We start from the raw sequence: 27,462 nt of genomic DNA on the forward strand, positions 1-27,462 counted from the left end.
TTTGGTTTTTTTGTTTTGCTTCCCCCATGTGACCCAATATTTTGTCCGTTTCATCTGGCCACCCAAACTGGAGTCAGCTACATCTTCTTATGCCAACTACCAATTACCAGCCAACCTTTCTAACCCACTCTTGGCCCAATTACACAGGAAACCAAGGCCCCCCTCCCCAAACAAAAATAAACACAAAATTTCCTCTTACAGGGAAAAACAGCTCATTAGGTAGGAGAAGCCTTTCCCCCTGCTCACTGCATACAACTTTTCTGAAGCTTGCTTCTCTGCCCTCTTTTTTCTCTCCCATTGGAAAAGGTTTCTAAAGGTCACAGGCTGCCCTTAATTAGACTCAGGTGTCCATAATTAACCTGAGATAACCTCTTTCGGGTCACAGGAAAAAGGGCTTTAACCATCTAAGGCTGATACACCTGCCTTCAACCACCCTTCCAGGGCTCCTTCACAGAGCCATGAGCGTGGGCATGTACCTGGTGCAGGTTATCCCGTTCCTGATGTGGTGTGCGGGAGACCTTGACGCATGTCTGTCTATAGTGTGCCAGGTTGCAGCCCCTATTCCGGCTCCTCCAGAACCTCATTAAGGTTTTGGCTTCACTTTTCTATATATGCACACCCAATCTGTGGCCCCACATGGTCACGGGACCACCTCATCAACCTCCTCCTAGCCATGGCCCAAGTGGCTATTAATAACACTAGGGAGAGGTTGGCTGAGGTGGGGGGGGGCTGCGACTGTGGGACCCGTTTTCATTCTTTCATCTGTTCACTCATCCGGGCAGAGGTCCTCTGGGCAGTGTCCGCTGGCTCTTTGGATGCTTTTGAGGAGCAGTGGGCACTGTCTGGGGTTCTCTGCTCAGTGTCCCCTTCTGGTTCCCTAGTTTTGGCCCTTTGACCCCCCCACACCTGCTCCTTCCCCCACCCTTCATTGTCCCCTGACTTTAGTTGAGTTCTGGGCTCAGTAGCTCCTCCCCAGGCTGTGAGTGGGCTTATGCCTGCCCACTTCCCAGCACCCAGTAGAAACACCCTTCCAGGGCTCCTCCATGGAGCCATGAGCATGGGCATGGGCATATATCTGGTGCAGCTTATCCTGTTCTCTATGCCTGTCTCTTTTGTGTCATGAGGGAGATCCTGGCACACGCCTACCTTGAGTGCATCAGGTTGCAGACCCTATGCTGGCTCCTCCCAAACCTCCTTTTGTGTTTTTGGCTGCACTCCTCCCCCTACATTATACATGGACACCCCATCCGTAGCCACACAAAGTCACAGGACCTCCTCTTCAACTTCCTCTTAGCGATGGCCAAAGTGGCAATTTCTAACACCAGGGAGAGGATGTTGGCTGTGGGGGTCCTCTGCGACTGTGGGGCCTATTTCCATTCCACTCTCCGCTCACTTATCTGGGCAGAGTTCCTCTGGGCAGTGTCCGCTGGCCCCCTTGATACCTTCGAGGAGCAGTGGGCGCTGTCTGGGGTTCTCTGCTCAGTGTCCCTTTCAGATTCCTTATTTTTGACACTTACATCTGTCCTTGTCATTTTGTCTGTTGTCCGCCATACCTGTGTCATGGGCTCAGTGGATCCTCTCCATAGGTTGGGGGAGAGTCGTTCAGGTGTGGGTGGGCTTACGCTCACTTCCTGGAACCCAACAGGACCACCCTTCCAGAACTGTCAGGGCTGCCTTTTTCACAATACATTAATGCCTAGTTCACAATGCATATGCATACCTGCTCTGCTAACAGTCTGACTTTGTAGACAGGCACCTCAGTTTAGCTGTACCTTTACAAAAAAACAAACAAACTTCATTTTTGTAATTTAAATAGAAGAAGAGTACATATCAACTTGTGCCTTAGAAACATACAGCAAAAAATCACGTCTATAAAATCAATTAGGTTTTTTAAAAAGACACAATAATTCTAGCTTTCTAAATTTAAACACAACAGGGAAAATGTTTAATGAAATTCTGCAATGTGAGAAACTTCCGCTGAAAGATTGTCACATCTGAGCATATTCCTGTTACAAACACACAAATATTGAAAAAAAATGAAGTCCTGAAACAATTGACATTTTGTGTGCTGAAATCAATAGTTGGAGATCCCAAGTCATTTGCTCCACAGAATTTCCACTGCAGAACTGTGTATTAAAATACAATCACCTAATTTCCCATTGAGCATGGGTTTAACAGTTTAAAAAGGAACCAAATTCTTTGCTGAGTGTATTTAATTTGTTCACATATAGCCTATCTGTGGTTAAAGATCACATCTGACAGTTTTTAAATGATTCTTTTAAAACAAAAAAATAATTAAACAGCAGCTTTGGATAACAAAATATAGAACAGTTACATGGATATAACGTACAGTGATATAAAAGAAACCCAACAGTTTTCTGGTGAAAATATTTTGAAGACAGCAAATAAAACGTAGGCATGTAGGAATGATCCCGAACTAAATAACTGCAAATTAGAAAACATCAAACAACATAAAAAAAAATCTTGAATATTTGTATAAAAGAAACAAGGATTCAAAGTGCAGGTGCTCCAGCTTTCATGTTAACATAGTCAGTAAATTGATACAGGATAATATATTATATAGAGTGACAGTGTTCTCAGTAAGACTTTAAAACATTCAGTTACATTATTTTGCAGATTTTTTTCAGTTTACGTTATCTCTACTTTCCAGTGCTGTAAATGAAGACATAGGCAATACAGGTTTTTCATTTCTTACACTACCGAAGATATATGATTAGGTTGGTGGTAAAGGTTAGTTTTGCGAGCTGAATAATATTAGCTATGCTGCAGATCCAGCTATAGAAGTACTTTTATACTTAAATGTTTAAAAACATCTTTTCCACTTTAAAAAAGGGATACTCCCAATCTGTTGAGAAACCTGTCTGTAACTTCCTTAAGCAAAGAAAGGCAGGTCCCAGGAAATCTCTCTGGAGGATGTGTTTTATATATTTAAAAACACAAAATCAAAGCACTCATTAAAACCATTAGCCTCTTAAAAGAAAAAAAAAGACAGACATCCCCCAGGGATGCTGAATGGCATTTACTTTTCTTTCAGGTCCTATACAGATTGAGTGTCCCCTTTACATTTTAGAGAGCTCCCGTTTCTTGTCAAGAATCAGGCCTTTTTGATACGTCTGTTTTAAAAACGTACACAAATATCTGTCATTCCATTTAGAGTTACAAATTGAAAACTAATCTTTACCATTTTTACACCGACAGCAGGGTTAATAATTCACACATTTCACTGACAACTGTATTTTTTCTGTATGTTGAATAAAAGGTGCATTCTTGTAACATTTCTCACAAAAAGTGATTACAATTCAGGGGAGTTACATCTGCACCCCACCATTTTCACTTTAGTGAAAACTATCATGTTTTAAAATACCAGGACCTGTGTCAGGTACTAATAAATATGTAAAAAAAAATTTAAAACAAGAGACCCCCGACTGCCCTTTCATCCCGACAAAGTAGAGATCTCATAGTCACTTGTGGAAGTTATTGGCTTGCCCATCATCCGTATGTTCTTTGCATTAGTAATTCTAGCCATCATGGCCGCAGGCTTGTCAAAGTACCTCACCAGCGCTGGTTCAGTCAAGAGGGAGGCTAAAAATTGCTCAAAGGTGATGGCCCAATCTCTGTCAATGCTAGTGCTTCTACGCAGAGAAGTGTTGTGGCTGCTTTGCACCAAAACTGTATCTTCACCTATGTCCTCACAGTGAAGCTTTTCCTCCTCATGCGAGCCTGCACTCAGTACTGAATAGGAGGACATGGAGCTGTCATCTTTAGTATCATCATCAGAAATAAGCATGGAAGAACAAGCTCCATTGTCCCTGGGAGAAGAGTCTTCAAGCTTAATGTCTTCCATCTGTGCACTCAACGCGTTATCAGTGCAAACTGTCTCCTCCTCATTAGCGAAGGATTCACGCTGGTCAAAACCATACTGCTGGTTCCCCTCCTTCTTCTGAAACAACATGCTCTGAATAGCTTTGCTGCAGTTGTTACTGCTACTGTCTGTATTTTTTGTGGGCTGAACAGTGAAGAGCTTACCAACTTCACCAATCTCCAAAAGCAAACTTGTCACAGCAGCAGTGGCATGGTATAGATCTTGTTCATTGGGATCTTCACTGAACATGTTGTACATTGTCTTGCACAGTTCAATAAATTGCCCCTAAGAGTAGAGGATAAAATTAATTTTAGTTAAAGGAATGGCAGCACATATAGTCTTTGAGATTTGGGTATAAATCAGTTTAAAGAAATGTATGTGACACACTGGGGATCAAATAATTCATATGATGAAGTAAAAGTTAGAAGTAGTCTAGGTATTTTAGAATATTTTCTAGTATTCAAGAAAATTATGTATTTCTCCAAGACATTTCCATCAAATTGCTGGATTGAATTATTCTCCACCTCCCAAGCTAGTACAGTTTCCCCTGCCTTAGCCTCAGGCAACAGTGGAGGAGAGTCAGTGCTTCTGGTTGCTCATTCAGCATTACCCTTCTGACCAGAAGAATAGTGGCACCAATCTTAGTTCTCACCAAGCCATAAAGGAGAGAATTAAAAATGGAGCATTTGTCCTATAGGACTCCCAACAACATGAAAGTGTAGAGTAGGACCAGGCACCATTGAGTGTCAGGGTGGCTAAAAATCAATAATTATAAATATTAATTTTAAAAAAATCTGATTTTTTAAGTTTAAATTAAATACATTTTTCTTTTTAAAAATAGTCAAACCACTGAGCTGGTGGAAGTCCTTGACTAACCACCTGGAACTAGAATTTGCTGAAGTGCTAAACCAGTTTTGACAGCAGTAGCCTTTTCTGCAGATGCAGAGAGAGTATTTTCTTCATTTTAATTTATTCAAGTAGTTCAATTCAATGTCTAGTCCACTGGAAGTTCAGAAATTGATTCTGAGTTGGTAATGCAGGCTTATTTTCCCTTTACCAATCTATAAATAAAAACAAGGTGTGAGAGGACGACATCTACTAGTTCTAAAAATCTTAAAGGACATTGTGACCATAAACTTCAGTTCAATCACTAACTAGAGATAAAACTTTGTTTTCATTAATTAATTAAAACTATCTTAAATATAGTGGATACATAAGGATGGAAAAGTAAGTTTATCAAAACATGCTTTTGCATTTAAAACTAACCGGTTTATTAAACATTTTAAAATGCTGTTTTAGGGCATTTTTAATTCAATTCCAATTTCCATCCAAATGCAGCTTGACATAACTCATGAGTAAAAAATTAACCATCTAGTAAACAAGAAAAGCATCATTCACCATTTTGTAACATAAAAGAAGTAAAAATTAAGAATCTGATTTAAATGTTTTGTTTACCCAGGGTTTTCAGAACCCACAGCAGGGGTAACTTAACTGTTTCACTCCATGTGGTGTCAGGAATAAATCAAGGGGAACACAGCAATTCTGTCTGATAAATGATTAATGCAAGTAAGCGTGCTTTATCTAAAACTGCAGTTTATGAGATTTAAGCACACACAAACATAAGCAATAGGTTTAGAACATCCCAGATATTTACCTAAAATCTGGAACAGTATTGAGTAATCAACAATAGGTATGCAGTGGCCACTTGCTCACCCGCTGGGGAGGAAAGGTGTTACGAAAAATGTCTCTCAAGATGACTTCAGAGGACTGTTCCAAAATACACCATATTAGCTAGTCTTTTATAACTTCTACAAAACACATGGGTCATTATGATCCCTACTAAATCATCACTTTTCCTAACTTTTAATAAACTTCTATATCAAAGGTGCTCTGACTCAAGGTCTTCCATCCACCAAGGTTTTCAGTCTCACTTGTTGACTTGATTTTCCCCTCCTCCCATTCTGATTAGCAGAAATTGCAAGCTAGTTTTGACCTTGCCTCTAAAAGCCTGCTTTCCAATTAAACCTTAACTATGTGGTGTTCTATTTTATTAATTCATGGTGGCTGAATGCACATAATATGGTTGCAGTTGGCTTGATCACATTCTGGGGTACACACACCCCTCAAATCCAGGGTAACAGTGTGTTAGGCCACATAAGAGCTTAAATAAATGTGTATGGATATAGAATATTCTTCTGGTTAGCAAAAGGAAGCACCAAATTTAATGTAAAGGCCATATTTAATTGCAAATCAACATATTTTAACAGTTACCAACCAATGAGAATCATCTTTTCTTTAGGAAAATAACTAAAAAAAAATATCAGGTTTCCTGCTTGCTGGTTTAAATCATGATTTAAATTGGTGATTTTAATCACTTTGATTTTAAATTTAAATCAATCTTCCCTATTGATTGAAAATGGTAATCCAGATAAACAGTGGCGTTTCAGTCTTTAAAACAAAGTAATCAGATATGGAGGAAATATATTGCATAAGTCCGAAGAGGGAATAATTAGAATTAATGGGATGAAAAGAATTGTTTAGGCTCTATGAGTGTGTGTACCCTGCAGCTGGGAGCATGCTTCCCACTGTGGGTCGACAGACATGCGCTAGCTCTGCTTGAGCTAGTCTGCTAGCAGCAGCAGCAGGAGGTAATGCAGTCGCCCAGGTGGTGGCTCGGTGAATCCGTACCCAAGGCATTGGGCAGGCTTGTACTTGGGTAGCTAGCCCAGGTCGCTGCCTGTGCTGCTGAGGCCACACTAGCTCAATCAGAGCTAGCGCGTGTCTGTCTGTCCGCACGGGGGAGCGCGCCTCCAGGTGCACTGTAGACATACCTTTAGACTGTGGAATCCTCTCCCAATGGAAATGGCAGAAGGCTCATCTCTTTAAAAAATTAAAGATGGATTGGACAAACTACAGGACAATTTACTGTAGGGAATAATCCTTCACTTCCCCCTAGTGAAAGGAATAGCTGCCCAACAAGGCTATGTCTCTACATGTAAAACACTACAGTGGCACAGCTGTGCCCTGTAGCGCTTCAGTGTGGACACTGCCTACGGCGATTGGAGGGCTTCGCCCATTGGTGTAGGTAATCCACCTCTTTCATAGACCTAGTGCTGTGTACACTGGGGATTAGGTCACCTTAACTGCACCACTCAGAGTGGGGATTTTTCATACACCTGAGCAACACAGATAACTTAATTTTCTAGTGCAGACCAGGCCATAGTCTTTACAATCTCAAACTTTAGTGGGTTTAAGGAATGAAACAGTCAGTCAATCAGTTTTTCCCCTCACAAGAATTTGTCAATAGAACACAGGAGATCATTATTTTTGAATTTCTGGGATTGGTACTCTCCTTCCAAAGCATCTTTTTATAAAAATTCCACAGACATACATGAATGATATACCATTTATTTTTATCTTGTAACAGAAGTTTGGACGGCCTGATATTGAATATTACCAACTTGCACCCTTTGTTCCCACCATTCCTCACCCCCAAATAGCCATTCTAATATTTGCAATATTTTTAAATCAAGTTGTCATATGAACCTGCAATTTGAATACTAACATTTGCTCAATCTACTATATATTCATTTTGGCATGCGACCAAACTTCTAGTGTTTATGAAAAATAACTAAATGTCAACAGAATTTACCTGATTCAGTTTGGGTAAATCCTTTGCATTCTTTACTTTGGATTTATTCTCTTGACTCCACATTCTCAGGTAGTTTCGATTTTCTTGTGAGTTTTTCTTACCTAATGTCAGTGAAATTGGCCAGAAAAGAGGAAGACAAAGTCCATCATGAGGTCCTGCATTAGCATTTTTTCTTTCTTCAGAAGAATTAATCTTTCAAGCAGTAAGATATAGAGAGAAAATATGTACCTTTGTCTGGTTTCAGGCTCACTGTAACAAACCCATCGTCTGCCCCTTGTTTGTTCCTGCTGTCAAGGCCAACAACTATTGGAAAATATTTACAAAACGAGAGATTTATTGTAGATTCATGTGAACTGTATTCATGTTTACAGAGCAAAACAAAGTAGAATAAGCAAAGTTTTACATTTATGAAAGGACACAGTCAAGAACGATAGGACTAAACCATGACCATTTTTGCTTATTTTTACATCTGCTTACAACTTCCATGTAATTAATAAAATAAAGACATGTACAAGGACCATCTTTGTGTACAATACAATGCCCAGGGCCATGATTAAAGATTCCACCAAATAAATATCACCACCATCTGCTTACAGTGATAGCCATATGATAACTTGAATTTATAATGTACATCTAATTGCTTCTCATACACTCTGTCCACTAAGCGATCTCCCAGGAGACCACTTCTAATATTCCAGTCAATCATCAGCTATAGTTTCAAACAACCTTCAGAAAAAAATGTTTTCTTCTTTTCCCAAAAATTATAGAGGCCCAATGTGCATGAGGGGCAATATTCAATCCTCAGACAGTGACAGGCACTTCAGGGTTGGAACCAGGAGCTTTAAACCACTGGAAAGGAGAGATTTCCCCGCTTCCTAATGGGGGACACAGCAAGCTTCAGACTTCAGAAGTTGTTGTATTATGATGTATTAAAAATATATTTTAAGTAGATTTTAGAGGTTTCTTATTATAGCTTCTCTCTTCATCCAAGCTCTGTACAGGGATACACGTGATATTTCCTAGATTCCAAGGCCAAAAGGGACCATTCTGATCACCTAATCTGACCTCTTGTGTAAGACAAGACACAGGACTTCCCCAAAATAATTCCTAGAGCACATCTGTTAGAAACAAACATCCAATCTTGATTTAAAAATGGTCAGTGATATAGAATCCACCACAACCCTGGGTGAATTATTCCAGTGGTTAATTGCTCTCATTGATAAAAATGTACGCCTTATTTCTGGTCTGAAATGGTCTAGCTTCGACTTCCAGCCATTTTATAAGCTGTTTTTTTAGGCAGAAGGACCTAAAATTTAATAGCAACAAAGGATGAACTTTTAAAGGGTCTCAGCATTGGCCTAAGTCAGCTCCTATTGACTTCACTGAAATGTCCACTCAAAACATCTAAAGACCCATTAAAACACTGCCAAAATGGTTTATCTTTAAAATATGACACACATGCAGATTAAAGAATGCATTCTATGTTATGAAATTTCAGAGACCCTAATTTCTGCAGCTGCTGTTCCATCTTCAGCCCCACTCTTCCAATCGCATTGGGTGCTGAAGCCACTGGAACCAAATAAATAAGATCTGCAGGCTGGCAGTGAAACCTCTTCCGCAACACACAGGGGATGCACAGGCACTATGCTCATGTCTATCCCCAGTCAGCCCTTGTGAAGGCTCTGCACACCATGGAGAGATTATACCTTATAGCCAGATACAGCCTCTCACTCTCTCAGGGTACTGTCCACATGCATCAACACATTTAAACAAGATTCTACTCCCTTCACAGCTTAACATACTAATTTTGATCCTTCACAAAGTCAGACATGCTGAACCTGTGACTACCACCACCACCACACTGATGGCATTATCCTCGAGAGTAATTCTTCATTACAGCATTGAAGGGAGGCCTTATTGAAAACACACACACATCTTCAGATATCACAGAGAACAAACACTAGTCATATACATTTGTTTTTGCATAGAATATTTTATTTCTTCATTTTAATCCAATGAGAAAGTAGCCATTTAAAAGTAAGGTTATTAGTGTTAACAAGTATTTAGGGTCTTGAACACCGAAAAGACAAGATAATGCTCTTGCAGAGAAAAGTCACCTACCATGTGTATACTCTGGTGTGATGTCTTCAAAAAAGTACTGAGTTGCTTCAAAAGCAGAGTCTGGCTCTTCTTGCTCAGGAGATGGATCTGTGTGATGAGAGAGAGCGAGAGAGAAATTACTGCATTGTTTAATTAGAAAAACAAAGTAGATTTGTGTCAGTGTAGAGTTTCACATTTTAAGAAGCATAGTACCACATAATGAGGCTAACCCCACTTAGGATAGTAAAAAAGACAAATAACCCCTCATGTTTCAGAGAGAAGCCAACCACTACCTGATGTAGTTAGAAAGAAGCTACTTCTGTGGGCAGATTATTTCATAATTGTCCACTAAATGGATTTCTTGTACCTTCTTCTGAAGATTCTGGTACTGGTCACTCACTGGGAGAGACATGCACTAAATGCCTGAGTCACTAGGACATTTCCGACCTATGTACCCTCAAAGTCAAAGCACTGGTCTGCTGTGCAAAGTGCAAGTAAATGGGTCTTACACAGGAGATCCCTGTGGTCTTAGGGAAAGGAATTGTCTGCTTCTTTAGGGTGCAAAGCAGTTTCTCTGAGCAGGTACTTCAGCCCATAGGTGGTACGAGTGGCTGCTGTGGCTCCCTGACCCCTATGGGGGATTTGGCCCATTGATCCAGAGTATTGGGTCTTTGCCCCTCCCCTTCCTGCACTACATAGCTGTCAGAGAGCTATTCCAAAACACTACTCTGTGATTCTCAATGGTATGGATTCCTTGCACCCAACCCCACCTCTCTAGTCACCACTGCAGAGTAGAACTGTAGCAGTTCTGTTGTGTTTAAGGGATTGCATCTTTCGTTCTAATAAGTTCTTCCTGGGAGAAAAACTGAATGCTTTGCTCATTAATAGAGAGGCACTGAATATCCTAACTTGTGTTGCGCGTCTGAAACTCTTTCTGCATCAAAGGTTTGGCTTGTGTGCCTGTGTAATTGAGCTTCTCAACTCTAGAGCAGTTGGGATATGAGCTAGGTACCTTAATGAGGGATAAGACACCTATCAGTTCATCACTTGGATAGAGGGCAGTCCCCTCTCTTCAGTGGATACATGTTACTCGCACCGAGCCAAACTGCCTGCCCTCAGTTTGGGCCTGGCATGAGTATTAGGAAAATTGAGAGATATGTAAGTTTGACTCCCACACCCACAAACTCTTTTAGACTTACACTCATGCTACTGATGCATCTAAACTGGTGTCGCTTACAACTCCAAGAGATGGCTCAATTGGGTACAGTGCTCTATCTTCTTAAAGGACTCACCTATCCTCCCACCCCTCCTGACCAGACATGCCAAACCCGCAAAAAAACAAACAAAAAAACTCACAGAAATTGGGCTTGTTTTTAGCTTAATTGGCTTGTGAGTTGCTTGTTGGCTAGTTTTTGGCTTGTAGCTTGTTACTTCTTTTTTTTGATCTGCTCCCAGCAAGCAAGGGTAAAGGGGGGGCAAGCAGGGGCAAGGAGGGGGGGAAAAGAGAGTCAGGGGTGCACAGCGGGCCCACCACAGTCCCAGACTGCAAGCCAGGGGGGGATCTAGTCACAGAGAGTTGGGGTTCTTAGGGATTGGCTTGTTTTGGCTTTGTTTTGAAATGGGATTAGCTTGATTTTTGGCTTATTGTGAACGTCGGGGTGCTTATTTACCCCGTGAAAGTTGGCAACTGTGCTCCTGACTAGTAAACAGCTGTTTATTTAGACTTTCCTGTATTCTCTTAGAGCCTTACTTGGCCTTTCATCCCTAAACTTTTCTTACTCTATTAATAGAATCAGAACTGGAAGGAACCTTGAGAGGTCATCTAGTCCAGTCTCCTGCACTCTGTGGTAGGACTAAGTATTATCTAGTCCATTCCTGACAGGTGTTTGTCTAACCTGCTCTTAATCTCCAATGGTGGCGATTCCACAACCTCCCTAGGCAATTTATTCCAGTGCTTAACCACCCTGACAGTTAGGAATTTTTTCCTAATGTCCAACCTAAACCTCCCTTGCTGCAATTTAAGTCTATTGCTTCTTGTCCTATCCTCAGAACTTAAGAAAAACAATTTTTCTTCCTCCTTCTTGTACAACCTTTTACATACTTGAAAACAGTTATGTCCCCTCTCAGTCTTCTCTTTTACAGACTTAAAAAACCCAATTTTTTCAATCTTCCCTCATAGATCATGTTTTCTAGACCTTTAATCATTTTTGTCCCTCTTCTCTGGGCTCTCTCCAATTTCTTCACATCCTTCCTGAAATGTGGCCCCCAGAACTGGATACAATACTCCAGTTGAGGCCTAATCAGCGTGGAGTAGAGTGGAAGAATTACTTTTTGTGTCTTGCTTACAACACTCCTGCTAATACATCCCAGAAGGATGTCTGCTTTTTTTGAACAGCGTTACATTATTGACTCATATTCTGTACATCTGTGTGAATTCTAAGCAAAGAGTTTACTCCTTGCTTGCTGGAAACAAAGTAGGCCCTCCATAGCCTATCACAGGCTGGAAAGGCAAACCAAGTGCTCTCATTTTCATAGCTACCAGGACTTTCAGCTTTGTGGTTAGTTTTATTTGACTTGTAATTCAATAAAATTGTGTCCTAAATAATTTGAGCAATTAATGAGTATCTTCATTCATGCTTGCCCCAGAGGCAGTACATATTAGAGACGAGGGGCTCCTTACGTATCTTCCAGCACTCAGGCATCTTCAGCAAGGTACTTAAGCAGGTGTGTAATTTTAACCACATGCAGCCAGTGGGACTACTCACACGCTTAAACTTATGCACAGGCTTAGGTACCTTGCTGACCTGGCTTCAGACAGGACTAGTTTCTTCGATGTGATACCCACAGTGAGTCAGTGGAATTATACTACCCAATTTGATGGGCACAACAGCAGCCACTAACACTCAGGAAAACAAGCAAATGTCTATAAAAATGGCCCATTTATGATGAGCAGAGCAGAAGACTGAAGTATGCATGAAGATCCCCTGGACTCATCGTGAGGTGAGGACAGAAGCTCTTCTGTTTGACTGCTTCATGAACTTACTATCGAAAGGAAATTTCACTCTCCCATTTTTTAGCTGGGAAACTAGGGTTTTTTAATTGGGAAAAGAGAGATTAAGGAACTATATTCCAATTTTCTATTTTGACTGAGAAATCAGCTATTTTAAATGTCTTTTACTCACCAGGCAATACATGCATTTTATAGAGCAGCTTCAGTTTCTCTGTAAGATCTCCATGACATGCTGTACCTAAACAATATCCCATTGAACATATTAGTGTTATTAGCAGCTTTTATCAGAAGAGTTCTTAGAGATTTACAAACATTTATGAATTAATCCTCAATTATCCTGTGAGGTAGGAAAGTATCTCCATTTTACACAGGAAAGCTGAAACAGAGAAGTTAGGTGACTTGCTTAAGATCACATAGTAAATCTAGTCTGTGGACTAGGAATAGAACACAGACCACCTGACTCTGAGTTCTGTGGTTTAAACACTAACTCACTTCTTTACTAGAAGAGTGTTTACATTTGCAGCTCTCAAAAATAGTCATCATCACATTACTACATTGATGGCCATAGGGTTTTCTGTTTAAGAACAACTTTTTTGTGGGAGCCCCAACTGCACCCACAGTGACCAAACAAGGGCATCCTAGGACTTGGCTCAATTAGATGTTTGCTAGAAAAGACCCAGGATAACAAGACTGTGATCAAAGAGTAACCAAGAGATAAACTATTCTCTGCTATTATGTTAGCCTCAATCGAAATGTTATTTGGCTTGTGGAAAAATGAGTAAAATGAAATTCAAGTACTTCACGGCAATTCACTAGATGTTGGAATTTTTTATTAGAAAAATATTTAGATATTCAATATTATGTATTTCTAGAAAATTAGATAATTTCAGTTAGATGGAGATTTATTTTACATTACAGCTGACTATGAAAACCTAATGCCATTAAGTAGAATTAAAACAGCAAATATTTCTTGGGAAATATCAACGAGTGCAATCTACTGGAAGCATAAAACCAAAAATGCAGAAAGATATTAGGCCAGAATACCAAGCCAGCCTTAACCTTTTCCTCTTTGGAAACCAATGTTAGTGACATCATAATGTTATTTTAAGTATAATTTTAATGTTTGTAACTCTCTAAATTCCATCTGTTTATATTAAACTAGTGCCAGTCACAGTTGGAATAATATCAGGGTTTCTGACAGACTGGTTCACCCTGAGTAATGGACTGTATTGCTCAGGTTAATTCATTCCTATTGTATAAATTCTCCTTACTTAGCCCAGAGACAAATTCACGGAAGTTGATTAGAGAATCTCCATTGTCATCCAGCAGTCTGAATAAGCGTGCAGCTAGCACATCGGAGTGAGTCCCACATGCCCAAGGAAAGAGGAGAGCAAACATCCCCTTGAACTGCTCAAAATCAATACGGTACTGTTCCAGATATGGCAGGCTGGGGTCATGACGGTCAAAAGCATTGCTGTTCCCTCCCCAGTAGCAGCTAGTCAGATGTTCTGCCTGAACAGAAGGCAAATGCTGTAAGATTACCATTGTTTCTGTAAACAGCTCAACAATATCACTAAAAATAAATACATTTAAAATAACATTAGCATTTGAGTTTAGCAGATTCATTTCTGACCAGCACTGACATTTCTTAAAAAAAAGAAAAAAAGAAACAAAAAGACTTCCCCTTACACAGTGCAATGCCAAATTCCTTTATGAAGCAGAAAAGAATTCAGCTCTGCTTCCCAGAAAAACATAGTAGTAAAAATTTTTTGGTCAAAGCGAGATGTGACTACATATATATACACACACACCCACACACACAGAGATATGATACGCTCAATCTTGTTTTTTCACAGCTACATATTGTTTCAAGTTAGGAAAGTAGCTGATTACAAGATACTTGTAAAACAGAATTTTGCTGTCTTTAGTTTAAAGATTTCCTTGGCATTTGCAGAAATACTTGCTTTGTCTTAGCGCCTAATCCTTCTCCTATTGAAGTCAATAAGGGCTTTAAAATTGATTTCAATGGAGGCAGAAGCAGGGAAATAGGCCCTGATCATGCAGTGTGATCCTGGATTCTTTCACAGGCTCACCAATTTCACAGTCCTGAGTATACTTGGGTGCAGGAATCCAGTCTAGAGACTCATATTGCAGGACCGGGACTGTAGTAAGTATGGAGACTAGTTACAGGAGATTCACGAGAAAATATGTTCTCTTTACCAGAATATTCAAGAAACTCAATCCTGGCCAACCTACTGCAGTGTGTGTCACTCACGGACTGAGCAAGGGTAAGGATTAACTGTGAGGATAATTAACAATTGAAACAACATACATCGAGATATGGAGGATTCCCTTGAAGTCTGTAGATCAAGACTGAATGTCTTTCTAAAGGATATACTCTAATTTAACCAAACTTTATGGACTTGAGGCAGGAATTACTGAGTGAAATTCTATGGCCTGTGGTATGCAGGAGATCAGATTAGGTGATCATAATGGTCCCTTCTGGCTTTGAAATCTATGACTATTTTTACTCCTCCCCAGCTTTTACTTACTATTAGAACACTACTTCAAGAGAGCCTCTGGACAGAAAATTAAACTGCAGAAGGTTCAGTATAAATTAAAACCATCAATTGTAGCATGTAGCAAGTACCATGCAAAGTAAAGTTACAGGCTGTCCAATTTAGCTTAAGGAAGATATTTTGGGGTCAGATTTTCAGAACTATGCCCACAAATCAGGTAGACAGACAAAGAAGGTTTTGGAGGCTGACTGAAACTGTGACCCAGAATGTCGGTCTTTCCCTTACTTTTCTACTAACTGATGTCTTCAGGATAATACATTTTTCTAATCAAATTAGTTTGAAAAATAATTATTTCTTTCGTTTTAAAAAATGGCTCTTTTGTATTTCAATTATATCTAGTTGCAAATTCCAGTTTGTGTCTGGGCACACGACAACACCGAATAACTCACAAATTTAGATCAATTCATTAGCAGACAGAGTTTTCATGTCAAATCTAAATGTTTATTTTTCCTGTATGCACGTGATCTTATCTTGACTACAGCTTTACCTTGAAAAGAGCATAGAGTTCCTCCAGTTCATCAATAGTAAAAGAAGTCTCAGTCACAATGGTTCGCACCTTTGGAAATGTAACATTAAAAATTAAAAGCTTCCTATATATGTGCCATTTGAAAGATATTTTTATTTCAGAAATCAATTGACCTTAATCTTAGCAAGAATATTTTTCCAAGGACTTACCACATTGCGCTTAGTGGTGTCCTCAAGAGTCTGGATCACCTTCAGTCTTTGTTTAAATCTCATCTGTTCAATGAGATCTGCTCGTATACTTCCAAATTTCTAAAAAGGAAGACAAAATGGATCCTTTAGATTGTGTGCTAGTACCTGGAATACTTTGATTTCCTTTTATGCATAAAAAAATAAAAAAACAAACAATTCATTCTGTAAGCGTTCAGAAATTATGTAAGATGAATATCTCGGACAAACATTGTGTGACATTAAAGACATTTTTCTAAACATATGACTTACAAAACAGCTGAGTTTTCAGGAATTTGTCATTAGATTTTCTTTTCCTCCACCATTTCATTTCCATTTGCCTCCCAAGCATTTCAGAAGGGATATAAACCCTCATGTTTTAGGGCATCAGGTAGAAGTTCGCTTAGAAAGAAACTTCCCCTATAGGCAGTTACTCCATAGCTATTAATGCAGAATTACTTTCAATTTCCTCTAAAACACTTCTTATTTGCCACTGTTGGAGACAGGATATAGGGCTACATGGATCATTGGGTTGATCTGATATAGCAGTTCCTATATTACCAAACAACTGTCCAAATCCAAATATGAGGAATGAAATTCAAATTATGGGTAAAAAATTTCGAGAGTGCTTAAATGACTTAAAAGCTTAAGTGTCACTTTCAAAAGTTACCTACTTACCTTTTTTATAGGACTTTTCATCTGAAGAGATCAATGTGCTTCACAAAGGAGGTCAGTTTCATTATATTCCCATTTGACAGGTAGGGAAACTGAGGCACAGACAGGTGAAGTGACTTGCCCAAGGTCACTCAGCTGGTCAGTGGCAGAGAAAGGAGAGAACCAAGGTCTCCTAGTCCAGGGCTCTATCCACTAGACCAAAGTTCTCTCCTCAACGTATGCACAACTTCCAAAGAACATTAATATGCTACACCTGCATGCCAGGTGAAAGAGAGTGCGGGCAAAAATATAATACTGAGAACAGTACTCATTGTTCAATGGACCTACAGCACTGGCTCATGCTCTCACATCCATGAAACTCTGTCCCACAGATCTGTTTCTATGGGCTGTCAATAGAGATTTCCCCCAACACGAACATCTCTGTAATATGGCCTTTGAAGAAACCCAGGGACAGCTTTTAGCACGAGAAATAGCACCAGCAACCTAGGGTGCCACATATAAAAGTCATGGAGAAGCCTGCTGCTGCTAGTGCATCAGATTGTGATATGCATTCCAGAGTGAGGAAGTGGGGGGTACCATCTTAAGTACATCAGGATCGGTTAATATATTCTTAGGCAATCAAATAATGTTCAAGCTGTGACATTCCTAAATCATCTGTACGTCTACAAATCACATGAGAAGTAGCAGGATGTTTTCCCTGCTTTATTTGTTAATTTTCCAATTAAAATTGGAAAGCTTTTGAAAGACAGACAGTTAAAGAGCCCGGTTAAATAGTTACAAGTATTTTTAAACACAAAAGTGCAGATGAAAGTATGGAAAATCTTTAAAAAAAAAAAAAAAAAGTCAAGAGTGAAATTTTCAAAAGCAACCAGTGACTTTGGAGTCTAGGTCCCATTTTAAAAAATGACAGGCACTTAGGAGACAAAGTCCCAGTTTAAGTCAATGAGTCCTAGAAAATGGGACTTAAGAGATTTTGGAAATGCTACCCCAGCTCTTTAATTGTGCAACAAGTTTGCAGGATTGCAATTACTTTTATAGTAATACAGAGTAATACCAATCACTGTGGATTGTGATTTTATTACAGGATCAGATAAAATGAGAGGTTTTGCATTTTAATAAATCCAGCATCTTCGATAATAGCAAAGAAAGTCATTAGCAAAATAGAATGCATTTGTTGATATGTTAAGTGGAAAGTCCCTCTGCCTCTGTAAAAAAAATCCTCCACCCCCCACCCTACAGGTACAATGTTCTATTCCTGCCTCATATACCATGCTAGGGCATTGGTTCAATACGGACTTTGAGAAGAGTTCTACCCATTGAATTGCCAGCACTATTTTCTGAAGCACCTGAGTTTTCACTAGAGGTTTCTCATCCAAGTGCCCAACCCTCCTTAGCTTATGAGATTGGACAGGATCACAGCAGTGTGATAAATGGCTAAATATTATGCTACAGTTAATAGCATTCCCTCACTGAGTTCTCAGATTCATCGTTTCCCTCCTCCCTTCCCCCAAGGCAAGTGTCATGGGATAGTTGGTCAGATAGAGTCTGCCTTCCTTCTGGAACAAAAAACATATTATATCCCTTACTCTAAAGGAAAAACAGTCACCTTTCACTGTACATCTTGCTATTTTTATACAGCTTTTAATAAAGGGCAAGTGACAAGGGTTACATTGTTATCCATGTGCCTCTGACAAGCTAAAATACTAAAAATACAGCAAATAAATGTTAGCTTAATGGCAGCTGGAGATTTCCTGATATTTACAACACATTTGTCTCTTTTGTATGTTTATACCAAGTCCAACACAATGGGTCCCCAATCCCAATTGGGTACAAGAAACTTAAGGCCAGGAACGTAAGGGTCACTGAACAACAGAGGGCCCTCATTGTCTCTTGAAAATTTTGGCAGTTTAATACCAGGAAACACCACCACCAATACATATATACTGCAAGCTGATTTAACAGCCTACTTTCAAATAGAATACAAGTAAAAAAAGATGCAAGTTTATCTCTGATATAATTCCACTGACTTCAGTGCCATTACACTAGGGATACATTTGGCCTTTTTTCTGTAAGTTTCTATTCAACTAGAAAGAGCTATGAACTTTTGTACTACATATGTCCACAAAAGACAGATTGTGGCTCCGCATGAGGCCAGTTTATTCATCTAAATATAGTCAAGGCCACAGAAGCGCTCTTAAATGGTGTGGGATTCAAAACAAGGCAAAATGGGACGGCAGCTTTATATAAATGTCTGCCCCTCCACTGCCAGTTTGTATTCTTACATCATTAGAGAGGGGGGAAATCCTCACACCCTCAGATTTAATTCACCCTCAATGTGGAATTCACTATTGCTAAAGCCTGCAGCAGATTTCTGGTGCCTTTTACACAGCTCAAAAATAATTATTTTTTCTGAGACGTGGAGGACATAGGGAAGGTATCTGAAATACCTGTCAGGGTTTTAGATGGCTAGGATCATTCTACATTTTGATTTAAAATATTCATTAGTTCTACATGGCACAGGAAAGAAAAGAACCAATGAATTTCCCATAAAGGAGAATTTGCGCTCCTGTTGTTGGTCCTGAGTTAGAAATCAGCGTTTAAAAATTAAGTGTCAGGGATATTTTCTGAAAGTTTTATTGTGTAAAATTTAATTTAAGGATTAGACAAAAATCCTTACTCTTTTGATGTTCAAAGTTTTAGTCCATTTTTTCTTGGACTTTACTATGTACTTTATGAACATTAACTAGTTAGTCTGGTATTGTGGCTTTTGCCAGGAGTTTTCCAACGCTGAGTTATTTCTGCCTTTGTCAAAATTAGAACTGGTTGGAAAAACTGACAGAACCATTTTCTGTTGGAAAATTCTGTTTCAACATTTTGGGAACATAAACATTGATTATTTGTTCTGAAGCAATTTTGTATTATAATATATAATATTGCTATAATATAATATAAAATAAGTTACATCAAAATGAAACATTTTGATTAATCCAAAACAATAGTGTTCAGAATACTCCTTTGGAGAACTTTGAAATGTTCAGGTTTTGCTCTCATTCAAAATAAAACCAAAATTTCAATATCTCAAAATCCTTCATGAAACAGAATTGTTGTCCTCAAGCCAGTTCTAGTCAAAATCCTAAATTACCTCATAGGAAGTTCTGATGAGTCTGAAGATATCCACCTCAGGATAAGGCTCTACATCATCGCTGAGGAGTGAGTGAAGGTGAGGGATTGGTGGCAAAGTACTGTCCTTATTAGTCACACTGTCCAAATACCTGATTGGGAGAGAAGAAAAAAAACCTAACTGAGAAAACTTGGGACACATTTTTCCTGAGGATCAATAGCATCAGGATTACATATAGACTGACTTTACATAAGTATGATCAAACCACTCAATTATTCTGTGATTTGGACAAAGATACCTATTTTGCCAACTCGTAACACTCCATTTCTCCCCAGAGCTGCATTAGTTGTTTACCTAAACCACATTTACCAAGAAATATATAAAATCCATCTGATCACAATAAGATGTCCACAATTTGCCAGTGATTTCCTCAACAGAATTTTGAAATATTTTTGTTTGAGTGGTCTTACACAAATAAAGATGTGTGGGGCACTATCCACCTCATTCCTGTTGGAACAGGGGATGGTGTACTTGATTCTCAATACCCCCTGCCTCTCTCATCCCCTAAAGAGATTAAAGAGTATCAAGTGCTTATCCTTCTTGCCAGTGTAGCTGCTGTAAATCACCTTGCAGCCACAAAAAACTTCCTTTCATAACTCCTCAGCAACGGTTGGGGCTTAGTTCTGAGAGGAAAGATGAGATGACCAGGGCTTTTTTTTTTTTTTTAAATAATACTAAGTAAATTATAAAAAACCAACACACATAACATCAGCACTCGTGCTTGGCTATAAATTACCCTGAGCCTCACTTAAAAAAAATTAAAGAACCTGATTCAGCAGCACCTTGAAATCTAAACATTGACACAAAATGTCAGGAAATCAAATGTGTCATTCAAGGTTACATAAAGTGGTCTTAGTTCAGAATGAATGACTCATCCAGGTTTACTAACCTGCCTCACGTTTTTATCCCTTCATGAGCCTTTCAAGATCTATTGCATTCTCTGGCAAGTCTATTTCCAACAATAGTTACCCCTGAATTCAGGTATTTTTCCTACTTGCACTTAAAAGTTAACAGTCAAAAGGATGAAGTAACAGATTCCAGATATCTAACCAAGACCTGCTGAAGATCCCTACAAGACAGGTTCAGAAGAATATTCTAGAAACTACAAAGGAAAAAAAATGGTTTTGTTGAGCCTGGCTAATAGGAGCAGTTGTGCATAATTCCTTTGTAGACTTTTAAGGTGGCTGTAATTTTCTGAAACTTTGTTCCACTAGGGCAGTGGTTCCCAAATGTTAACCACCTGCGAACCCCTTTCACGAAAATATCTAATCTTGCAAACCCCCTCCTAAAAATTAATATTTCCAGGGATTTTCTCCTTTACCTGAGCATAAATGATAGAAGCAGTGATCTAGAAAATAATTTTTTATGACACGTTTATTACACACTATTTATTATTACATCATCATCTATCATTATATTAGTAATTTTATTACATTATGAAAACAGCAACACTCTTCCAAGATTTCACTTCTGTACCTCGTATCACTTCGATTAAGCCTCCTACATGTTTCATCAAGGAGTACCAGACATGAAACAGCATGAAAGTATTTAAGATGACAACTCAATTAAAGAGTTCGTCCCACAAGCATTCGGGTCTTGAGCAGTCCAGACAAACAACGCAAGACTACAACGAAGCTTAAACTTGTTCTGCCAGGAAGTCATGGTCACGGGGCTCGGGCTGCTGGCTCCCAAGCCTGGGTGCCTAGGGACAGCTCTGTCCACGATTAGAGAATTTTTTCTGAGAACCCTCTGATACATATCACAAACCCCCAAGGGTTCATGAATCCCAGTTTGGGAACCACTACCCTAGGGGTATGTCTACACTACAGCGGCACAGGTACAATGCTGCAGCTGCATCTGTAGTGTCATCATATAGATGCTTCCTACATCAACGGAAGGGGTTTTTCCATCAGTGTAGTTAATCCACGTCTCGATTTGGTGGTAGAGCTTCCATTGATCTAGCCGAGTCTACAGTGGGGAATTAGGTCAACCTAAATACATCACACAAGGCGCAAAATTTTTCATAGCCCTGAGTGATGTAGCTAGGTTGATCTACTTTTTAGGTGAATACCAGGCCTAGATAAGAAGATATGGTCACTCAGAAATATATGAAAAGCCTTTTTTGACAAAGGAACACATAACTCCTGTTACAGACAAAAAGGATTTCAAGCATCTAAAAGACATCATCAGCTTCTTGGTAAATAAGTTAAATGCACTAAAACCGGAAGCAGAGCTTTGGTTTTGTTCAATAAATACCTTCCCAGGACTGTCATTGCTTCTCCATCATCTTTACAGTTCAGCAGCTTGTCCACATTAGCATCCAGCACAGCAAGAGCTAACTGGAATATCACCTTTATTCCTTCATAGAAGAAACAATCCACAACCACCACAGCACTTTCAAATGGCATTACACTGAGGAAAAGCGTGAGGAACCAGGACAGTGAAATTGTGGAGATAACACCCAAGTCCTGCATGCAGTCATAAAGCTGTGGAACACAGTCCCGGGCCAGCTCTTCAAAAACACCTTGATCCACCAGAGCTCCTGTTGGAAATAAGTAACATTGGGCACGCACAAATTTAGGATCAAATGAATACACATTTAGACCCATCTGGGAAAAATATTAGAAGAACATTCTCCAAGATGCTTATATACATTTCCTTACCACCAGAGAAAGGATAGATCCTTCTCTGTTATTAAATTGTGATAAGCACCAAAAAAAAGCAAAACACTATTATACAGAAAACAAATATAATAAACACAGAGCCTAGAAAAAGGAAACAGGGTTTTTTCTTGTTCTGAAACCCGTTCTTTGGCACCTGTAGATAAGGCACCCACCATTAATGGTGGAATTCTACTTCTCAGCATCGCAGGAGTGGTGGTGGGAGAGGCAAGATAGGGGGAGGAAGGAGAAGAGTTTGTTAGTTTTTTTCATTATTAAGGAAAATTTAGTGGTTGTTCCCTGTGGTGGCACAAAGCTGAAGAGCTTCTATAGAACATACACACCACACAGGCAACAGCAAACACAAGTATCTCCACACCACTACCTCTGGGACTGAGTGGGTAAGCTCAGTCATTGGTGCCTTTGCTAGGTAAGTAACAATGATTTTTGTTATGGAAGTGGATTGAAAGCATCAATTCATTTCATGCAAGCCAACAGCCAGTCATAAGACAGTAAAGGCTTTCAGTTATTAATGTCCTTTCAAACCAACAACCTAGAGGTGTGTGGTAATACAACCTTCTCCTGTAAACTACCCAACCCTGCCCCTCACCACATTCATTTGGTAATTATATTATATCCTCTGTTCTCTACACTTAAAATTCTAGCCTCCAACCTCCTTCTGACCTCTTTAACCTAAAACAAGTCAAGTCGAGTCCATTGTAGAATTCTGTTTTACCTCAAGCAGGTGAAGAACTAACACAAGCAGAATATCTACTTAGGTAGCTGCTTCCAAACTTCTGAACTAGCTATTTCATTCTCTCATCTGTTAGCAACAGTTCTGACCATCTGATTATTTCAAAATAAAAATTAACAGAACAGGCTTCTGGATATTTAAGGACTTTTTGGAAAAAACAATCCCCTTAACATACCAACAACTCTTGTATTGTAGTAGTCTGGCAGCATGCGTTCACACAAAGCCACAAGCAGCCAGAAAGCTTCCTCCTCTTTTGCATACAAAAGAAGTACTGAAGTGACAATATTCATGGCCTACAAGAATGAAAAAATAAGTCACTAGATGTAATTTCTAAATTCTCTTGGCATATCTAGTGCTACAAAGTCTGAACAGATAAGAATTTATGCAAAGTCAGAAATTAGCCATGGATCTACCCTGAAGAAATTTCACTTAAAAATTACTATATATTCTGCTATATTCACCAGTCCAAATTCTTTTGGAAGTACAGCAAACAATGTTTTCCTAATGTTCCTAATGAGAAGTTTCTTCAAAACATCTGAAAATCAAGACTCTGGATGTTATTGCTTCTTTGCACAATCAATTTATTGTTCATTCTTCACGAGTTCAACTGTTGAGTTGTACTGAGGGAGGTGCATTCTCTCCAGGGCTGCGGCTGAAGGAACTGTGCCTCATTCAACCATAATGCCTCTTGGAGCCCTGGGGAGTGCAGATTCTACACCATTTTTTGCAAGGATGCAGTCTACACACCCCAGGCTTTCTGCCAGTGCAAAACAAAACCAAAAAACCCAATGGAGGTCATGCTCTCCACTGATGAGGCAAATGTTTGTAGTAGTGGTGCCAGTCTTGAGCACAATGGAGCAGAAGGACTGTAAGTATGCTCAGTCTGTGTGTGTGTGTGTGTGTGTAAGGAGGGAGATGGGGGCAAGGATCCTTGTGACCCATTTCCTCCATCTTACACAAACGTCTGGCACAATGTTGCTCTGTGTTTGTTTGCTCTCAGTCATTTTAAGTGTTTGTCTAACTCCTTTGTCAAGGCCAGAAGGCCTGAAAAAATGACCTACTTTGATAATATTTCCACGTGAGAGTTTGAATCTTGAGGAACAGATTGGTTATTTTAAATCCTAACTTAATAGGAGAGATGACAGATGGTGGGCAGGTATAGTACCAGTTTGTTTTCTGTGACTGTCCCAGAAGAACACATTTTTAAAGTTATTTCATTGTATTTTAACTCCCCCAAAATGAAAGTTAAATATTTTTAAAAACACTAATTTAGTTCTCAGTTAAAAACTAAGAAATTCTGATTCAGATCCCTTTTCAAGGTCTGTCAATTCATATATACTGATCCATTCCCAACACTTCATTATGATGCAGTCACACACTATCCTTTTCTCTTTAGTCTTGTTTACTATTTATATAATGCTTTAGAGTTTGTATACTTGCTATAACTGTCACTAGGTTTGTGAAAGAATAAAACGTACTTTAATACCATGATCCAGGACTACTTATAATTTCACTCCTGACTGTGAGGGCCAGGGTTACAAGTGTGCTCCTGTTGCCACTATTCCAGTGTTCATTGTCCTACCATTCCCCCTCCCTTTTTTTTATTATTATTATTAACAAAAGATACTTCAAGTAATGTTGAGTGATTTCTTCTTTATGAATTGATGATGATGGTTAGAATACTTTGCATCTCCCTCTGTATTTTTCATTCAGGGATATTGAAGTGCTTTACAGTCAGGGATTAAATTAGGCCTCACAACACTCTTAGAAAATCAACAAGTATTATTCCCATTTTGCAATCAGGGAAGCTAAGGCACAGAGATATACAAAAGGAGACTGCAGTCTTGTACTCTAACGGTTGTGACCAGATAATGCTTCCAGACTTCGAAGAGAAACTGCTGCTCAATCTTAGCTACAGCAGAGCTGCACTCTGCTATAATAGCTTATGTGATACCTTGTTGTTTTCCTTAACACTGCTTGCAACTACGGCAAAAAGAAGGTTTTGAAGCAACTAAGATACGATGGAACATTTGAAATACAAGGAACTTTTTCTTGAAATGGAACGCAAAGTTTCTTACCTGATCATTTTCTGTTAGCAGCTTCTCTCTGAATTCATTACTCATGGGCCAAAGCCCCCTAAATGTGGCGTTTGGAGGCAGTCCAATGTTGTGCTGGAGACTCCAAGACTAAGCTCTGCCCTTCTGCTCAAGCTACCAAAAGAGCTCCTCCACAGCTGCAGATAACACTAACAATTGGTTGCTGGAATGTAAGATAACTTGATACACTATATTAATTTAACCTTAAGACAATATATGTATGAATCTCCCTTTGGAGAAAATGTTCAGTTTATATTTTTATTTACAAGACCACCAGGATGGGTTGAATTCAGAGAGAAGCTGCTAACAAGGAAAATTATAATGTAAAAATTTTTTCATTTTGTTGCACATGCAGCTTCTCTCCTCATTCATTACCCATAGGAAGTAGTGAACAGTGAATCCCAGAAGTAGGGACAGAGTTTAATTATCGTAGTAGCACAATAGCCAGGAATTGCAGTACCCGGCCCACAAAAAGCAAGAGTTAAACTAAGAAGTTATGTGGAAACCAACCCAGTAGCACCTTTGCAAATCTTCCCCAGGCTCATACACTTCCCCCCCCCGAGGGCCTCTAGGAATTTCTGTTAATAGTTTCCTAGATGCGTAGCATGCTAACGGATGCAGGATTTTTACATCTTGGCTGCAGCAACCTGAGTCCCTAAGGCCTTGGCATTTTGGACAGAGTAAGATGAACAGGGTACAACTGGCATATGTAATCTATACACTAGAGATGAATCTTCAGAGCTCTAGGAACGCCCATTTATGTCACAATCTTCCGAAGGGTAGAACCAAATGACGGGAGACCTATTTCTCAGGAATTGTGGAAAAAGGAGTTTACCTTGAGCAGAAAGGTTTCTGGAGCTGTAAGAATATTTTTTTCCTTATGACAAAGGCATATCTTGTATGGATATGGAAATTAATTCCAAAACTTGCCTTTTTCAGGTAATGGTGACTAGAAAGGCCAGCCACAGGCTTGTCTAAATTAGTCAGTGTAATTAAACTTGGCAACTGATATTCAAATGGAAGATCCAATGTGGTTGGCTACAAGGCTGGTATCCACATCTCTATGGTGTTTGGTTGCGGGACTCCAAACAAATCTCCTGGAAAAACTCTAGTGTAGCTGAGATCACCAGACCTTTGGGATTATGATCATATTGGTATTACAGAAGCCTCTAGAGGTCAGGGTCTATTGTGCTGGGCAGTAGAGGTACAAAGAGGCAGTTCCTGCCCCAAAGAGCTTCCTGTTTCCCCTCACACCTGAAATGTAAATTTGACCAGATCAATGAATGAAATATCCTGGTTGAGTTCTCTCTGAACACCAAACTGTATCAGAGGCTAAAGGAGAATCCATGCTGAAGTACTCCATGCTCTTCTGATGCTCAGGCTATTAGCGGTAGATGTTCCCAGTCTGAATGAAGGAGTCCCAGCTTCACAAGGTCTGGTGTTTTCTATAGGTACAATGTGGGGGTCTTGGCTATCTAGCAAGTCCAAAGTGCCTTCTTACGAGGAGGACTTAAACTCTCCCTTTTCCTCTTTTCTGTATGCGTTATGTACGCAGTGTGGAAAGGCAGCAGATTCTTCTCTTCCCAGGCCTTTATTTCCATTGCCAAGGAGCAGCTTCGTTCCGTGGTTTCAGAAAGGATATAAACACTTATGACTCAATTCTAAGCCAACCTCTGATGGGAAGTAAGAGGAGACTTTCTCTGTGAATACTATAATTGCCTGCTATGTGGTTTCTTGCACCTTACTGGTCACTGTCACAGACAGGATACTGGACTTGATGGACTACTGGTCTGACCCCATATGTCCACATGGCCATGTTTGTGGGTTTTGCCTTGTCTTTTTAATTTAAAAAGACACACCCTGATAGAGATGTCAAAATGAACTGAAGGATACATATGATAAGATTTTGGAAATCTGTCTTCCAAGTACGCTTGCTTCCATATGAGTACACATGCGTCTAGAGTTGGGTTGGCTTTCAGCACGTTGTTTGAAATTACCTGCCCACAAAGAGGCACTGGATGTTATCTGAGAATGACAAAACCATGCACTTGAGGCAATGCGAAGTTAAGTAAGTCCTCAGAAGGAATTTAACTAGGTGCATTTCGAGAAATCCTGCTCAGGGGATGAAGCTGATGCATAGCACCCTAACATTTGGAAACAATTGGCTACTGATGACCCCTCA

General features: G+C 39.5%; 1 protein-coding gene across 4 annotated transcripts in view; it reads right to left on the minus strand.

Annotated features, from left to right (window-relative positions):
- Positions 1-1,922: 1,922 nt before the first annotated feature.
- The window catches only part of TBC1D9 (TBC1 domain family member 9), an 84,708-nt gene continuing 59,168 nt past the window's right edge, over positions 1,923-27,462 (minus strand). For 3 of the 4 annotated variants that reach the window (XM_073341203.2, XM_073341204.2, XM_073341201.2), the window contains 11 exons: positions 23,360-23,477; positions 22,027-22,312; positions 19,732-19,861; positions 15,900-15,998; positions 15,712-15,780; positions 13,917-14,157; positions 12,818-12,883; positions 9,657-9,743; positions 7,764-7,838; positions 7,536-7,636; positions 1,923-4,168 (listed from right to left, as the gene is read on the minus strand). In XM_073341203.2, coding sequence (XP_073197304.1) covers positions 3,455-4,168; positions 7,536-7,636; positions 7,764-7,838; positions 9,657-9,743; positions 12,818-12,883; positions 13,917-14,157; positions 15,712-15,780; positions 15,900-15,998; positions 19,732-19,861; positions 22,027-22,312; positions 23,360-23,477 — 1,986 coding nt within the window. In that variant the 3' untranslated portion in view covers positions 1,923-3,454. The remainder of the gene's footprint in view (positions 4,169-7,535; positions 7,637-7,763; positions 7,839-9,656; positions 9,744-12,817; positions 12,884-13,916; positions 14,158-15,711; positions 15,781-15,899; positions 15,999-19,731; positions 19,862-22,026; positions 22,313-23,359; positions 23,478-27,462) is intronic. The other variant, XM_073341202.2, reaches the window with a different exon arrangement.

Source organism: Lepidochelys kempii, chromosome 4, assembly GCF_965140285.1.
Source record: "Lepidochelys kempii isolate rLepKem1 chromosome 4, rLepKem1.hap1, whole genome shotgun sequence".
Taxonomy (NCBI): Eukaryota; Metazoa; Chordata; order Testudines; family Cheloniidae; genus Lepidochelys; species Lepidochelys kempii.